This window comes from Heterodontus francisci, chromosome 6 (genome assembly GCF_036365525.1).
Source record: "Heterodontus francisci isolate sHetFra1 chromosome 6, sHetFra1.hap1, whole genome shotgun sequence".
Classification (NCBI taxonomy): Eukaryota; Metazoa; Chordata; class Chondrichthyes; order Heterodontiformes; family Heterodontidae; genus Heterodontus; species Heterodontus francisci.
This window is the reverse complement of record NC_090376.1, coordinates 84,095,970-84,113,816: the sequence shown is the minus strand read 5'-3', so window position 1 is coordinate 84,113,816 and position 17,847 is coordinate 84,095,970. Positions and strand designations below refer to the sequence as shown.

General features: G+C 41.5%; 1 protein-coding gene across 1 annotated transcript in view; it reads left to right on the top strand.

The window, feature by feature from the left end:
• Positions 1 to 10,881, top strand: part of LOC137371418 (cysteine and histidine-rich domain-containing protein 1-like) — a 37,262-nt gene extending 26,381 nt beyond the window's left edge. The window contains exons 9-11 of the mRNA XM_068033982.1: positions 1,963 to 2,082; positions 5,967 to 6,029; positions 10,316 to 10,881. Of these exons, the coding sequence (XP_067890083.1) occupies positions 1,963 to 2,082; positions 5,967 to 6,029; positions 10,316 to 10,474 (342 nt within the window). The 3' untranslated portion in view covers positions 10,475 to 10,881. The remainder of the gene's footprint in view (positions 1 to 1,962; positions 2,083 to 5,966; positions 6,030 to 10,315) is intronic.
• Positions 10,882 to 17,847: the final 6,966 nt, after the last annotated feature.

Below are 17,847 nucleotides of genomic sequence, written 5' to 3'. Positions count from 1 at the left end.
ATTTGAAGCTTATCTCTGAGTCAAACAAGACACCAAGGTTTTGCATGGTTTTGTTCAGCTTGAGCAAATGGTCAAAGTAAGGGATGGAGTTAGTGACGGGAGGAAGCCGAGTGTGTAGCAGAGGCCAAAAATAATGTTTGTTTTTATTCTGGTAATCAATTGAATAATACAGAGTAAACAATATGGTGTGTAAATTTAGAATGTCCATGCTTGAGTAGTATAGTGATACAGTATGTTGCAACTCTAGTACACTGTACCACAGGAATTGAGATGTGATTTTCTACCTCAACAGTGCTGATAATTGTTCTTCAAAGGGAGAGAATTACCTTGGGTTTCTGTTGCAGTTTTCAAGTCAATATTGGCAGAGACTTGGGAGAGGGTTTTTCATACTCTCACCTAGGGTAGTTGTATGGCACTGGGAAACAGAAGAAAGGGAATGGTAGAATGTACATTATGACCCTCCTGAAACAAAAGCAAGCATGGTGGTTCTTGTATTTTTTGTGTTAATAAGTATTGAAATTTGGTGATTTTAGGATCCTTGTTTAGAAACTATTTTGAAGCTAAATTTCAAGACTGAGATTGGTAGTTTTTTGTTGTGTAAGGGACAGAGGAAAGCAGGTAAATAGCATTCGGGTAAAGGCCTGCTCAGTTCGGGGAAAAAGAACTCGACCGGAACCCAACCGATCCACACCGGACCCGAGCCCGACCCGATCCCTTTACTTACCTTCCAACTGGGAAGCTCCACGAAGCTGCAGCATGTGTGTGATGATGTCTTAGTGACATCACTCACTCAGTGCGCAGATTCAGTTTCGTCTCGGACTCCCAGCTTAGCTAAGCTTTTTATTTTTAATACTCAACCCAACCCGAGCCCGAAAGCCAGATCCGGAAGAGCGGCCCAACCCGGCCCGAACCCGACACATGTCGGGCAGCAGGCCTTTACGTTCAGGTACAGATCAGCCATGATCTAATAAAATGGCGAAACAGGCTCAAGGAGTTTAGTAGCCCAATCCTATTCCTATTCTATCATATTTAGTAAGATTTATGGAGCTGATCATTTAGTATTAGTTTTGTTTAAATACGTGGCACTCGTTAATGGTGCTTGTGAAAGTTTACTTAAAGGTACCTTTTATGTTAAACAATGTATCTGAACATAATTTATTTGAAGTGGGGTTTGGAAATTTTCATTATTGAAATTTTTTGGCAGGGATTTAGAAAGAGAGAAGCTTTTTTCACACAAAGCTACTGGGTTATGGCTGGCCCCACAGTTTGAAGCACCAGTGTATACATATTTTTAAGTATGAGTGGCACAGTGAATTTTATAATAAAGTCAATGATCTAATTAAAAGACAAGTCTTGAAGTGGTACTACTTTTCTGAAAATAATCTTTGACATTCATGCACCAAATCACCTAATTTTTGAGCTGCTGAAGGCTTGAACGGTCACATTGTCTCCTTGCTCGGCCACTGGCATCGTGTAACAGAACATCAAGGAATAGCCACCCTCCTGGCAACCCCCCCTCCCCCCCCCCCCCCCCCCCCCCCCCCCCACCAATCCAAATGACAAAGTGGGGAGGAGGTTGCATCCTTTTAACCAATTCGAGAGCTGATGCAGAGGCATCCAGCTCTGGCAAACCAGGCTACCAGCTAGGCACAAGGGTGTCATTGAGCTGAGTCTGCACTATCATGTCATGTTCCCTATTGATTTTAGTAGAACTACTCCAAGGTGCATGTAGTGAGTACCTATTGGTGTCATTACCTCACAGAGTTGACTAGCTAGGAGGCAGCCTGACTATTAGGTCTCCAAACGGCTGAGAAATTTGCCAATTTTCTTTTTTAAATAAATCAGTAAGTATATCTGTTCTCACTATAAAATGAGCGACTTCTTTGACATTTAAGTAAGCTGCATTTTTGTTGCACTTTATGCGTAATTATCAGATTTATTATATGGTTTTTATTTTTACAGGCCAATAAAGCTGTGCCATGCCGACATGATTGGCACCAAACTGGAGGGCAAATCATAATTACTATTTATGCCAAAAACTCTATCCCAGAGCTGAGTTATGTTGAAGCTAACAGCACAGTGGTATGTTTAATTCCGTTATAGCTTTTACAATGATCTAAGTCAAAAAAAAATTAAAACTGAATTCGCCAAGATAAATAAAGCTGCCATCTTCTCTCCTCTCCACTGTTGTATTTCAAAGAACAAAGAACAGTACAGCACAGAAACAGGCCATTCGGCCCTCCAAGCCTGCGCCGATCTTGATGCCTGCCTAAACTAACACCTGCACTTCCGGGGCCCATATCCCTCTCTTCCCTTCCTATTCATGTATTTTTCAAGATGTCTCTTAAACGTCGCTATTGTATCTGCTTCCACCACCTCCCCTGGCAGCAAGTTCCAGGCACTCACCACCCTCTGTGTAAAGAACTTGCCTCGCACATCCCCTCTAAACTTTGCCCCTCGCACCTTAAACCTATGTCCCCTAGTAACTGACTCTTCCACCCTGGGAAAAAGCTTCTGACTATCCACTCTGTCCATGCCGCTCATAACTTTGTAAACCTCTATCATGTCGCCCCTCCACCTCCGTCGTCCCAGTGAAAACAATCCAAGTTTTTCCAACCTCTCTTCATAGCTAATGCCCACCAGACCAGGCTACATCCTGGTAAACCTCCTCTGTACCCTCTCCAAAGTCTCCACGTCCTTCTGGTAGTGTGGCGACCAGAATTGCACGCAATATTCTAAGTGTGGCCTAACTAAGGTTCTGTACAGCTGCAACATGACTTGCCAATTTTTATACTCTATGCCCCGACTGATGAAGGCAAGCATGCCATATGCCTTCTTGACTACCTTATCCACCTGCGTTGCCACTTTCAGTGACCTGTGGAGCTGTACGCCCAGATCTCTCTGCCTGTCAATACTCCTAAGGGTTCTGCCATTTACTGTATACCTCCCACCTGCATTAGACCTTCCAAAATGTATTACCTCACATTTGTCCAGATTAAACTCCATCTGCCATTTCTCTGCCCAAGTCTCCAACCGATCTATATCCTGCTGTATCCTCTGACAATCCTCATCACTATCCGCAACTCCACCAACCTTTGTGTCGTCCGCAGACTTTCTAATCAGACCAGCTACATTTTCCTCCAAATCATTTATATATACTACAAACCGCGAAGGTCCCAGCACTGATCCCTGCGGAACACCACTAGTCACATCCCTCCATTCAGAAAAACACCCATCCACTGATACCCTTTGTCTTCTATGACAGAGCCGGTTCTGTATCCATCTTGCCAGCTCACCTCTGATCCCATGTGACTTCACCTTTTGTACCAGTCTGCCATGCGGGACCTTGTCAAAGGCTTTACTGAAGTCCATATAGATAACATCCACTGCCCTTCCTTCATCAATCATCTTCGTCACTTCCTCAAAAACTCAAATTAGTGAGACACGACCTCCCCTTCACAAAACCATGCTGTCTCTCGCTAATAAGTTCGTTTGTTTCCAAATGGGAGTAAATCCTGTCCCGAATAATCCTCTCTAATAGTTTCACTACCACTGACATAAGGCTCACTGGCCTATAATTTCCTAGATTATCCTTGCCACCCTTCTTAAACAAAGGAACAACATTGGCTCTTCTCCAGTCCTCTGGGACCTCACCTGTAGCCAATGAGGATGCAAAGATTTCTGTCACAAAATTCCACAAAAAATTACTTTTCCTGAATATGCTTGCCATATTGATCCATGTCGCTGCAAATTTTGAATTACAGCAAATTCCGGTGTCATGCCATTAATTTTAGGACTGGTATTGTTGGAACCAATATGTAAGACAGTTTACCTCGTGAACAGCTGTCCTATTGTTAAAATCACTTTAGTGATGGCTCTGTTTCAAGCTGAGCCAGAATTAATAAAGAACATTCCAACTTCCTAATTCCAGTAAATGCATAGATTAACATGGAGGGGTGAGCATCTTAGTGAATATCCTGTTTCTATGTATGCTACCAAATTAAAGTTTTTCACTAGTTAAGGTTATTCAGTACCTCATCATTTTACTGTAGAAATAGAGTGTATGACTTTTCAAGAGATGGGTACCTCGCTGTGGACCACTTGCTTTCTGTCTTTGATCCATGCTGTGAGCTGTTGCATTTAAAAAAAAATAGTGAGTCTCTTACTTGCAGACCATTGTTGTACTTGGCTACCCCTGGTTGCACTTGAAGAGAGCCATAAAGGGTAATGCCCATCAGTTTCTCCTTTCCCTACCTATCCTGGGTGTGGGTTTGGTTTTGTTTCTCTGCTGAAGCATGGCTGAAGCTAGGAATACAGTAAAATGGAGAAATCAGCACCATTCTATGGAAAAAAAAAACTTTTCATATTTATATTAGCAAACTGGCACTGAGTTAGCACCAGTTTGCAGATCTAAAGAAGACAAGTGCTTGAGATACATGACCTACCTTTCTGGTGAGTTTCCAGAGTTAACGGCAGAGGCAGGCATTGAACTGTATTGGCAGAGCAAATGATGCCCAGTAAGGTCATATTTTTAAATGCATGCAGACAGTTTTGTGCAGTAATTGGGCTGTGTTCAGGTTAATATTTTTAGCTGAGCTAGCTGTATTCCATTAGATAAACTGTGCCAATAAATATTAAACCCACATAATTTATGATCATAGGATCATAGAATGCTACAGCACAGAAAGAGGCTATTTGGTCCATCATGCCTGTGCTGGGTCTTTGAAAGATCTATTAGTTAGTCCTGCTCCCTTGCTGTTTCTCCATAGCCCTGCAAATTTTTACTTTTCAAGTATTTATCCAGTTGCCTTTTGAACGTTATCATTGAATCTGCGTCCACCACCCTTTGATTCCAGATCATCAGAACTCACTGTGTAAAATATGTTTTCCTCATGTTGCCTCTGGTTCTTTTGCCAGTTATGTTAAACCTCTATCCTCTGGTTACTGACTTTTACCAGTGGAAACAGCTTCTCCTATGCGGGTCAAGCAGGGGGATTTAAGGTCAGCAGCAGGCATATGTTCCTGTCATGTGAGCATTTTATGTGGGGAAAGCACATTTAATTTTCATGGTGACTCATATGGAATTTAATTGAGCTTATAAAGCAGGGTTTTTTTTCAATAAATCGCTGGTTCTCAATTTGATGCATAAATGTCCACACAATAGTGGCAATGAATCTAGTAAATGGGAATAACTACAATTATTAAAATTATCAAACAAATTCAGATCTTGGATTTGTATAAGTGAAGTCTATCAGCTGAGGTATCTTTGCTTAAAGTAAAGCTTTCCCATCTGTTAGGTTATACCCTTTAAGCAAAATGAATGTGGAAATATGGTAATTGGTATCTTACTATTACTGTATAAATGCATAATCTGCACTGTGCTTTTATGACGTAGTGACACAAAATGATGAAATTTGAAATGATACTTTTATTCATCGGTTATCTATTTTAGCGTGTGTGTGTGTGTATCCGGATGCCATGAAATAGAAGTGCCTGGCCTAATTAATTGATAATTAATAAGCACAGTGGCACAACTGAAATTCATAACTCAGGTTTGGAGATCGTGTCTCCATTTCACCACTTCATACATTGATGCTACAGTTTCTTCTTCGTTTGTATCAGTTGATAAATGCATAGCTTGTTCCTTACTAAGCGCAGTTCTTCGGCATTCTGAATACCTAAATTCAGCACTCTTGAGTTACATTTCATTAAATGTAATTGCTGACCTAAGAACATTTTGACAAAGTCTTGTGTGTTATTAAGGGTATATGTTAACTGGTAGATACAGCATCTTGTATATATTGACTAGCTTCTTGTCAAGTTGAGATCATGCTGCAGAATTGTCAGTCAGAATCAGAAAGTATCACTGCATCTCTCTCACTTTGAAAATTACATTCCTCCTTTAATGTGTACATTCCAATATATTCTAATGCTTCAAATTAACACCACTTTTTTAAATGTTACAGCTGAATATCCACATTTTATTTGAAAGGGAAAAAAAATTTGAACATAAAGTGAACTTATGGGGTGTAAGTATAGATACTACTGTAAGATGTTCAGGTACTATTGAGTGACTGCACTGACTTTGACTATCAGAAATGTCTATTTTCTGTGATTCATTTGGAGATGGCACTATCATAATTTCGCTTTTGTAAGGATTAGTTTCCTTAGAGTTAGGACTGAGATGAATTCAGTCGTGGTTCTCTGCTCATTATTGATTATTTTAAACTTTAGAACCTGACCCATAAAATAATTCCTGAAAAATCTATACAGTTTGACTAATTGAAGTTAATATCTTCTGTGCTGTTTTATTACAGTTGCTTAGTTTAAGCAACTGGATAGGTAGAATTTTGTTCAAGCAAGAAACTAAGTTAATAGGTAGATTGTATGGTGTAGGCTCTCCCTTTCCCACATTTTTCATGGACTGGTATTTCCATCTGCCCTGAAGCTTTTGATCCCAGCTATATTTGTAACCCTGCGGTCATTTACATGCAGGAGCTGGGCTCCAGGAAGTTATGGTCTAGATACAGGGACTCGTTTTAACAGGTCTTTCATATAAGACTGCTACACAAACACTGAATGATGAGGCCTAACAAGCAGCCCTTGTTAGAGTGCAGAGGCTTACAGTTTACGTAGTTTGCTCCAACATTGCGGTAACGTGGAAATGTTGAGAGTTGTTTTCAGCCTCTGTTCCAGAGCCACTAAAAAATTGGCAGAGGTGGCAGAAAACGTAGACCTCGGTGTTATAAAAAGAGACAGTACACAATAAGAAACAGTGAATGTGGAGTTTATTCTGTAGGTGAATTGGGCACTTCAGCTAAATTCACAGTGAATTGTGTTGCGACAACTGTTTGATGATCGTTTGTTTTAAATAAATCCACTGAAGCTGTTGCTTTCAAAATTGTATTCCAGGATGTAGCTCTCCTGATATTTGCCTTGTCTGCATAGCCTAAATTTCCTCTGTGTGTCGGGTGTGCATTGCAGCTGCTGCTCCGGACCCAGCCCTGTTGTTTCTATCTTTTTTTTGTTGCTCTTTCAGACCAGTATCTCCATCTCCTGCCCTTCCGGTCACCCAGTCATTCCACCTTTCATTTCTTTCCTCAAGTGCACTTGCCTCCAAATCTCTACCTCAACCCATCGCTATTTCTTCACTTTCCTATTCTTGCCACCAGGCTTGAATTTTCCTTGACTAAGCCGACAGCTACCCTTGTGCCACTTGGTATTCTCTGAAGAGTCCATCGAGGCACCGTTTGTTGCCTCCTTAAGAGCAGCAATCTTAACTACCTTTGTTGTCCTATCTGATCAACCTTCCAAACGTTTTCGCTGATGGCTAATATTGCCAGTTTCCTTCCCATCCCACTCACTGTACCCAGCACTGCCTCTTGGACTTTGCGAGCAGGTCCATAATTACCATTGCTCTTCATACTTCCCTCCAAAATGTCCATACCCTTGCAAACAAGGCGCATGACTATTGTGGATGAAAACATTGACATCATGGAAATTTGGCACCGTAGACATTAACACCTTCCCCTTACTGAAGCCCCCTCTCCTGGCTCTATTTTCCACCACCTGTCCTCTTGAATTACCATGTTGGTGATGTGGTCCTGGTCACTAAATCTCACCTTGGTTTGTCGCCCTATTCCTCTGACCTCTTTCTGCTCCTTTGAACACCATACCTTGTTACAGCTCTCTAACCACTCCTTTGAAATCATAGTTCTGTACTGTCGCCCCCAAACTCCATCCTGAGTTTCTCCCTAAGATATCGTCACTACTTTCCTCCCATAGCCTTTGCACTGAGTGATTCCTCATCCTTGGTGATTTCAATCTTTATTTTAACTCGGCTGATTTTACTGCCCTTTTGTCTTCCCTTTAACCTTTTCCACCATAAAAACCTTCCTACCTGTAATAACAACAATCCCCTTGACCTTGACCTATCCTGTGGTCTCTCACCTCTAGTTGTCATGATTACAGACAGGGTTAGCTCTGATTACTTTCTCATGTCCCTTACCACTCACATGCCACTATCCCTTTCCAGCCCCACTTCTGCACCCCTGAAAAAAAGAACTGTTCCTCCAAATCACTTACAACTGCACTTTTAAAATCCTGACTGTATAGCATTCATCCCATTCATCTCTGATGCTTCTGTGGATGCCGATCTGCACAATGACTTCCTTGCCTTTACCTTTGATGATCTTATCCCCATTAGAACTTCAGTTGCTCCCACCCTGGTCATTCCCCCGGTACGGCCCCCAACTTCGCTCCTGCAGATCCAAGGGGTGCAGACTTGAATGAATCTGGATCAGAACTGCTTCATGGCCAGGTCCAGCTGGACCACTTCAAGCACTATCAGATCCTGCTGTCCTCTGCCAAAGCTACTCACTACTCCATGATCATTCTGGAATGGAAAGATAACCCCGAACATTTTTCCATTACCAACCAGTTCTTTAAACCTCTTTTCTTTGTCCCCTCTGTCCTCACCAAGAATAAGTGTAAAGTGTTCATGGACTTTTTCATTTCTGATATTGAGACCAGCTGTTTAACTGCCTTTGCTGCATCTTCCTCCCTTTGCCCACCAAGCCCCGAAGCCGTTTCTTTCTCTACCTTCTCTCCTGTCTCACCTTCATGATGCCTCCAAGCAGATCTTGAATATCAGTCTCATCTCTCGACTGCATTCCTGCTAAACCATTGACCAGAAAGTTCTTTTCCTGGCTCCCATGTTAGCTGATATTGTAATTGGTCTCCTCAGCTTTGTTATTTCCCCCAACCCCCTCTTCCTTGGAAAGAATAGTGTCTGATGAAACTACCATCCAAATTCCAACCTGTCTTACTTTTTCAAAGTCCTTGAATACATGGTTGCCTCCCAAATCTCTGTCCATCTTTCCTGCAACTCCATGGTTCCATCTCTGGTCAGGTTTCCACCCTTGCCATAGCACTAAAACAGTCCTAATCAAGGTCAGAAGTGACATCCTCTAATCGTGACAGGTTATGCACTATCCTGCCTCATGCTTCTCGACCTCATCCAGCTGAGAGGGACTGCCCTCACTTAGTTCTACTCTAAGCTATCCAGTCATAGTCAGAAAATCTTCTGCAGTGGCTTCTCTGCCACTGCTGTTGAGTTACCTCTTGAGTCTTCCAAGGATCCAACTTTAGTTCCTTCCTCTTCATCTACATATTGCCCTTGGTGACATCATCCAAAGACATTTGCCATGTTTCACATGTACGCTAACAGTGTACAGCTCTAATTATCTACCACCTCTCTTGACCCTTCCACTCCATCTGTGTTGTCAGCCTGCTTGTCCAAAATTGAATTCTTATTGAGCCACAATATCCTCCATTTAAACAGTGAGGACTTGAGGTATCATCTTTGGCCTGTGCCAAAAACCCACCTGTTCTCCAATTCTGTCCCCCCTCACTGGCCACTCTTAGGTTGAAACTGACTCTTAACAGCTTGGGGGCTCTGTTTGACCCCAAGCTGAGCTGCCAACCACATATACTCTCTATCACAAAGACCACCTCTGCCTCTGCCACTGCATCTGCTGCTGAAAACTTCCTCCATTTCTTTGTCACTTCCAGACTTGACTATTCCAATGTTCTCCTAGTTAGCCTCGCATCCTCCCATGGTCCATAAATTTAAGCTCATACAAGCTGCCCATATCCTAACCCACACCAAATCCTGCTCATACCGCTCAATGCCTCTAATTAAAATGATCATTATCATGGTCACATCCCTTCATGGCTACACCCTCCCTTCCTCTCATTCATCTCTTTTTCAATCCTCTGAGACTTCTGCTTTCTTCCAACTTTCGCCTCCTATATACCCCTTATGCCCTTAGTCCTACAATTGGTGGCCATGCCTTAAGCCATCGAGGCTCTAAGCTCTGGAATTTCTACCAAAAACCTCTGCGTCTCTCCTACTCTCAACTCCTTTAAGCCCCTCCTTAAAATCTATCTCTGACCAAGCTTTTAGTCACCCTTCCTAATATCTTCTGCTTTGGTTTAGTAAACATTTTTGGCTGACCACCTTCTGTGAAATACCTTGGGACATTTTGCTGGATTAAAGACACTATATAAATGTAAATTGTTTTTCCACTTTCGCAAAAAACAAATTCCATGTCAACTCCATGGGTCAGAGTTGCTTCTACTTTCCTTTAGTGTAAGTCTGGTCTTGGTTTGTTTAATGCCCGCCAGTATTAAAATTTATAATTTGCACATCTTGTTGGGTGCTCACTGTATATATTTGCTTGTTTAAAAACTGATTATTTTTTTAATTAGAAAAAGGCAGTGAAATAATGTTTTTTCTCTCTCCACCCCAAAGATCATTGATGTTAACAAGAGTCAAATGAGTATGACACCTGCTAAGATTGAGATTACTATGAAGAAAGCTGAACCAATATTGTGGGCTCGGCTCGAACTACCTCCACCACAGCCTGAGAAAAAAGAACCAGCGCCAGATTCAAATGATGAAGACGATTGAAAGAAACTGGGACCAATTTAGGAATGTATGGCGGGTGGGATGAGATAATGTTTACTGTAAAAGTTGATTTATCGTGGAATGCGTTTACAATCTGTGTCCCCATTTTGGAAACATTTTCATAGAATGACTGCTTGCTGTATTTTGGTGCAATGCTTGGTGAGATATTTATGAACAAACTGTACTACATCTTGTCTTAAGCTACATAGTTTTGTGTAACCCATGAACTCCATTATCCAGCACATTGATAATATGCCCAAAAGCAATGCAGTATCCTCACAATTAGATTGAAATTAAATAGAGCACTTTTTCCAGTATCTGGAACACTTACCTATTAGAATTCTATTTACATAGCCTTGATAAAATCACATTTTATTCCTGTATTTTCAAAATAAAAGCAAATTAAGTAATCCACTGCAGCTACCTATATGTTTTTTATGAAAACCTTTCTGATGAAAGATCAAAGGCTTAAAATATTAACTCTGTTTATCTCTCCATAGATGCTGCCAGACCTGCTGTGTATTTCCAGCACTTTGTTTTTATTTCAGATTTCCAGCATCCACAGTATATTGCTTTTATTTATATATTTTGTTACGACTGAGGTGGGAGGAGTGCACTGTCTTTTCTAGTTCCACTTCTCCACAGGTCACAACATATTTTTTGTAAAATGTTTACCCAGTTACCAATGCAGTCAATCATATACTCTACTCTTTATCCCAGAATAAAATACACCAACCAGGTTTCTTTAATAAACAACAAAATTCAGTTTATTTTAAAACAAGACTTAACCAGTAACGAAGCAAAGTATCAACTCACAAATTGAAATATGAAAATCCTTTTTAAATTGCCCACACACAAACTCACGCGCACACTGAAAAAAAAAAAATACAGGAGTTCTCTGCAAAGGTCTTACGGAAATGAATACTTTGGCCAAATACTTGCTAATTCTTGAAGGAACAGGAAAAGATATGGAAAGATGTCAGTTTTCCCTTTTTAGTCTGGCGAACCCGGTTGTCACTGGGATCTTTCTAGAGCAGTGCTTTTCAGGTGACGTTGAGGATCAGTTTGGCAGGCTTTCTAAGAGAAATGCAGCGTCAGTTTTTCTATTTCTTACATTTGATTCACAGGAAGTTCTCAGATGGAAGAGAGTGAGCTGATGGTGGCTGCTCAGTTTTCTCCGTCTACAAAACAGTTTGCACCCCATCACACTGTCCAAAGTGAAATTAAAACAATTATCTCAAGAGTCAAGCCTCCTGAACCCCTATAACTCTTGACCTGTCACTTCTCTATAAACATTTTCCAATAGTCATCAAAGTTTCTGTTGTTTATTGCTTAAAGCACATGACTTCCAGCAAGGCTGTTTTAAAACAAGATCTCCATTTCTGTTCAATGAACTGTCGACAACAAAGCAAAGTCCAGCTTCTATGAAATCTTCAGACTTCCAATGAATCCATCTTCACAATTTAAATGTGTCCTCATAAACGTAACAAAAATATAGAAGCACTTGCATAATTTTTATAGCTGGACTACCTCAGATGTAAAGTTTCTAATTAGATTTTTTAATTGGATGGGTGGGGAGATGTCGCCATATTAGAAGTAAAACCTGCAATTACAGTTGCATCTATTTGTGATCAGTAATGAGGTAAGCCTGCATATTGCTGCTTGGAGAATGGTGTTGCCTCTAAGCTATATAGGAGAATTTCCTGGTGTATCAGTGGAATGAATAGTCGTATGTCTTGGGCTCAAATTGTCTCCAACATGACACTGGACAATGAGATTGGAAACAAATCAATTTGGCAGACTCCGTAACCCAGTACATGAACCTGGCAAGTCTGCAGGGTGCAGTTGACAACTTATTACCTAACAGCTTGTTGCAGTGACATAAGGGGAGGAACTTAATTTAATGCAAGGAAGTTTTATTTAAATAGTAATTGAGAAAATAATGGGACTTGAGATAGGCAAATATCCAGAACCCAGTGATTTCCATTTCAGGTATTGCGAGCAATTGCATACAGTGCATCATAAATGGACTTCAAAATTTGGGAATTTGGTGCAGAGGGTGGAGGTGCTGCTTTTTGCCTTCAATACTTGTTAATTCATGTAAGCTGGAGATGGTATTTAAATTTTTCGCTCCATGTTATCGTGCTTTAATGCAAGTTTGTGCAGAAGAAGAAAAAAAAACTTTAAAAGTAGATATAGATAATACAGGTCAAGATATTGCAGAGAAGTGCAATATGTGGGAGTTTGTGGACAGCAAGCCAGCAAAAGTGAACACAATTGCATAGTTGTCTCTGTATCTATCTCTACCTGTCATTGAGCTGGAGTGCGAGTTGGAGACACTCTGACCCACAAGGGAGGAAGAGCAGTGTCTGGTCAGTTTGCTCCAGACTTTGGTTATACCTCTTCGAGAGCTGCAGATTCAGAACAGGGTTGGTGTAACCCACAGTGAGCAGAGTAAGGGGAACCCAAGTAAGCTAGAGAACGTGAATCCGCGGGAACAGATCTTATCCAACAGGTACAATGTACTTGCTGTTGTGTGATCGCCTTAAGAGTGATGCCCCTTTAAGATCACAGTATGCTAATGAGCTAAGTACCAGGGTGTAGTCATGTGACTACAAGCCAGAGTCACTCTGCAACTGTAACAGCCAGAGTAAGGTTCTGTAAATAGTTTGCTCTGTACTGTATATAATAACTTAGCTGTTAATAAACCTGTTGGAGAACTTCCACAAACTGGATTCTACGCATCTCCTTTATGTTGCAGCTCATGATATGCTGGCAGCTATGGTGAAAAGAAAAAGTCTAAGCTTGAAGACCACAAGTAAAACAGCTTTGAAAATGATTGCAGACCGATATAGATAAGTTCAGTGAGTGGGCAAAAATCTGTCAGGTGGAGTATAATGCGGGAAAATGTGAAGTAGTTCACTTTGGCAGGAAGAATAAAAAGGCAGAGTATTACTTAAATGGAGAATGACTGCAGAATTATGAAGTGCAGAGGAATCTAGGTGGTCTAGTGCATCAGTCATAACATCATAACCATCCACAAGATCACCAAGGTGAACAGAAGAAACTAAGGGTACCCACATTGAGTCACAGTTCCTCCAGGATCTCAGTAGTTCCGATTTGGAGTATCAGCCTCTTCTCAGAGCCGCCACACCAAGAGAATAAAGATCCAAAACCAGATGGTGAAAGTTCTTCGTCAATTGGCAGTGTCTCTTCGTGCTCCAGCGATTCAGAAGAGATTGACATTGTAACTACTGAGAAGAAAAGGCTGGCAGTGGGGAGCATTCCCAAGGGGAAATCTCCAAGGATTGGAACCCGCTCGCAGATTCTGGTCAGCATCAAACTGCAATCTGGAAACTACTACGCACAACTATGCCACACCTTCACTTCTGCTCCCTAGAGAACCACCAGCACCACAATGAGATAGAATGGACAGGTACTTCCCCGAGGCCAAGTACTCCTTCCCCAAAAAGTCCTCGACCTTGAGCCCCAGGCCTTCTCGCGCAGAGGATGAGGAGAGGCAAAGGACACACAATGCCCTGAAGAAGCAGAGGCAGAATGAGTTGAAGCATTGTCTGTTGGCTCTTCGAGATGAGGTGCTGGAACTTTCCAAGAATGACAAGGCCTCAAAAGCTGTCATCTTGAGAAAAGCAACAGAGTATATTCGCAGGCTGAAGGCAGAGCAACAGAAACTGAATGCAGAGAAGGAGAAACTTCAGCAAAAACAGCAACAGGTTATATGCAAATTCCCCAAGCAAGAGTTGTCAAACCGCCAAAACGATATATGAATTTATAAGCCTTGGCACTTGTAAATATCACAAACCTTATCCTTATACCTGTAAATTTTATAATCTCTACCCTGTATAACAAGCTTTGAATCACAGAATCGTTACAGTGCAGAAGGAAGCCATTCGGCCCATCGTGTCTGTACTGGATCTCTGAAAGAGCAACTCCCTCAGTTCCATTCCCCTGCCTTCTCCCCATAACCCTGTACATTCTTCCTTTTCATATAACTCTCTAATTCCCTTTTGAATGCTTCAATTGAACCTGCCTCCACCACGTTCTCAGGCAACGCACTCCAGACCTTAACCACTTGCTGCATGAAAAAGCTTTTCCTCATGTCCTTTTGCTTGTCTTACCAAATACTTTAAATCTGTGCCCTCTCATTGTCGATCCTTTCAAGAGTGGGAACAGTTTCTCTCCGTCTACTCTGTCCAGACTCATGATTTTGAACACCTCTATCAAATCACCTCTCATCTTTCTGTTCTCCAACGAAAACAGTCCTAACTTCTCCAATCTATCTTCATAACTGAAAGTCCACATCCCTGGACCTATTCTCGTGATTCTTTTCTGAACTCTCTCCAATGCCGTCTCATCTTTCCTCAAGTGTGGCGCCCAGAATTGGATGCAATACTCCAGCTGAGGCTGAACTAGTGTCTTATACAAGTTCAACATAAGTTCCTTGCTCTTGTACTCTATGCTCCTATTAATAAAGCCCAGGATACTGTATGCTTTATTGACTGCTCTCTCAACCTGTTGTCACCTTCAATGACTTATGCACATATACACCAAGGTCCCCCTGCTCCTGCAGCCCCTTTAGAATTGTGCCCTTTATTCTATATTGTCTCTCCATGTTCTTCCTACCAAAATGAATCACTTCACATTTCTCTGCATTGAACTTCATCTGCCACCTGTCTGCCCATTCCACCAACTTGTCAATGTCCTTTTGAAATTCTATACTATCCTTCTCACACTTCACAATGCTTCCAAGTTTCGTAGCATCTGCAAACTTTGAAATTGTGCCCTGTACACCAAGGTCTAGGTCATTAATATATATCAGGAAAAACAAGGGTCCCAACACTGACCCCTGGGGAACTCCACTACAAACCTTTCTCCAGCCCAAAAATACATTCATTAACCACTACTCTTTGTTTCCTGTCACTCAGCCAATGTCATATCCATGTTGCTCCATTCCCTTTTATTCCATGAGCTACAAGTTTGTTCATAAGTCTGTTGTGAGGCACTGTATCAAACGCCTTTTGAAATTTCATGTATACCACATCAACAGCATTGCCCTCATCAACCCTCTCCATTACCTCCTCAAAAAACTCCAGCAAGTTAGTTAAACATGATTTTCCCTTAAGAAATTCATGCTGCATTTCCTTAATTAACTCAGATTTGGCCATATGACTATTGATTTTGTCCCTTATTATTTTTGCTAGAAGTTTTCCCACCACCGAAGTTAAACTGACTGGCCTGTAGTTGCTGGGTTTATCTTTACACCCTTTTTGAACAAGGGTGTAACATTTACAATTCTCCAATCCTCTGGCACCACACCCGAGTTTAAAGAAGACTGCAAAATTATGGCCACTGTCTCTGTGATTTCCACTGTAAACCATGGCGCGGAGTCAACTCCCCCTTGGCCCCTTTATTCCCTTCACCCACTTGATCCTGGCCGTCTAAGTCCTCTTAATTCAGGCTCAGGCTGGGTGTTTGGGATATCGGGGTTACAGGAGAACCACCCTCCACTTAATCCACCGGCTACGGTTAATGGCTTAGTAGAAAGAGGAGGAAACTCAGTCCTTTCTTTAACTATCAATTTACTTTATTCATATTGTTGTACAATGTAAGAATAAGGCTTATACACTTGGTTAGACAAAAGCATGCAACTCAAGCTGGGTTATACAGTTAATAACAAAGCTAGCTAGAATCAATAAGCACACCCACTAGGTTCCTCTGACCTTTCCCTGACCTAGTCACAGAAAACAAAGGATAATACCTGAAAAAGAGGAGCTGACGCTGGCCAGGCGTTCCGTTCTCTCTCTCTTTTACGTCGTCGCCGCGTTGCTCACGCAGGATCTTCCACTTCCGCGATGGTTGGTCTCCGGAGTTTCTCGCTGGCTCTATGCCTGAGAATCTCTATACTTATTCTCTTTCTTATCTCTTCAAAATGGTGCTGTTTCTTTCCGGTTGGTTTAGGCTTGCTCACCTCATTTGTATCTTCTCCTTATTGCCTCAGGCCCAAAGACCCCGGTATCACACCGTGTCCAAATAAGGCTCTTTTCCTGTGATCTCTCCTTTGTCTTGTCACATAAATTAATTAGTTCAAACTGGTTTTTACCAGCACAGGCCAGTGTCGGAGCTCAGGTTAGTTCATGAGCTATGCAACAGTTTGTAACAGACTCTGTACTCCTTGCAACCCCTGGCCAACACCACCCTCACTTCCTCCAATATCCTTGGATGCATCTCATCCAGCCCTGGTGCTTTATCCACTTTAAGTACAGAAGCCTATCTAATACTTCTTATCAATTTTAAACCCCTCCAGTATCTGATTTACCTCCTTTCAACATTGCCTGTGTTGCATCTTCTTCCTTGGTAAAGACAGATGCAAAGTATTCATTTAGTAACTCAGCTATGCCCTCTACCTTCATGTGTAAATCTCCTTTCTGGTCCCTAATCAGCCCCGAATCCTCCTTTTACCACCCTTTTACTATTTATATGCCTATTGAAAACTTTGGGATTTCCTTTAATGATAGCTGCCAGTCTCTTTTCATGCTCTCTCTTTGCTTCTCTTATTTTATTTTTTCACTTCCCCTCTAGACCTCTATTTTCACTTCCCCTCTATTCAGCCTGGTTCTCAATAGTATTTTCTACCTGGCATCTGTCATAATCACACTTTTTCTTCTTTATCTTAATCTCTACCTCTTTTGTCATCCAGGGAGCTCTGGATTTGTTTGCCTTACTTTTCCCTTTCAAGGGAAGATACTTTGACTGTGCTCGAACTCTCTCTTTTTTGAAGGTAGACCATTGTTCATCTACCAGTTTTCCTGCCAGCTTTTGACTCCAATTTATTTGCCCTAGCTCCATTCTTACCCCATTGAAGTTAGCCTTCCCCCAGTTAATTATTCTTACCCTGGATTGCTCTTTGTCCTTTTCCATAGTCAGCCTAAACCTTATGATACAATGATCACTATACCTAAACGCTCTTCTACTAACAGTTGATCCACTTGGCCCACCTCATTCCCAAGAACCAGGTCTAGCAGTGCCTCCTTTCTCATTGGACGAGCAACATACTATTGTAGAAAATTTTCCTGAACGCACTCAAAGAACTCTTGCCCTTCACACTACTATTATCCCAGTCTGTGTTTGGATAATTAAAGTCCCCCATTATAATTACCCTATAATTTTTGCACCTTTCTGTAATTTCCTTGCAAACTTGTTCCTCCATGTCCTTCCCACTAGCTGGTGACCTATATATAACACCGAGCAATGTAGCCACACCATTTTTGTTCTTTAACTTTAGATGTTATCTGTGTTTTCACTTGTAGCATATGAGACTTATCTTTGAAAAGGGGGATATTGTGTGATTGCTTTAA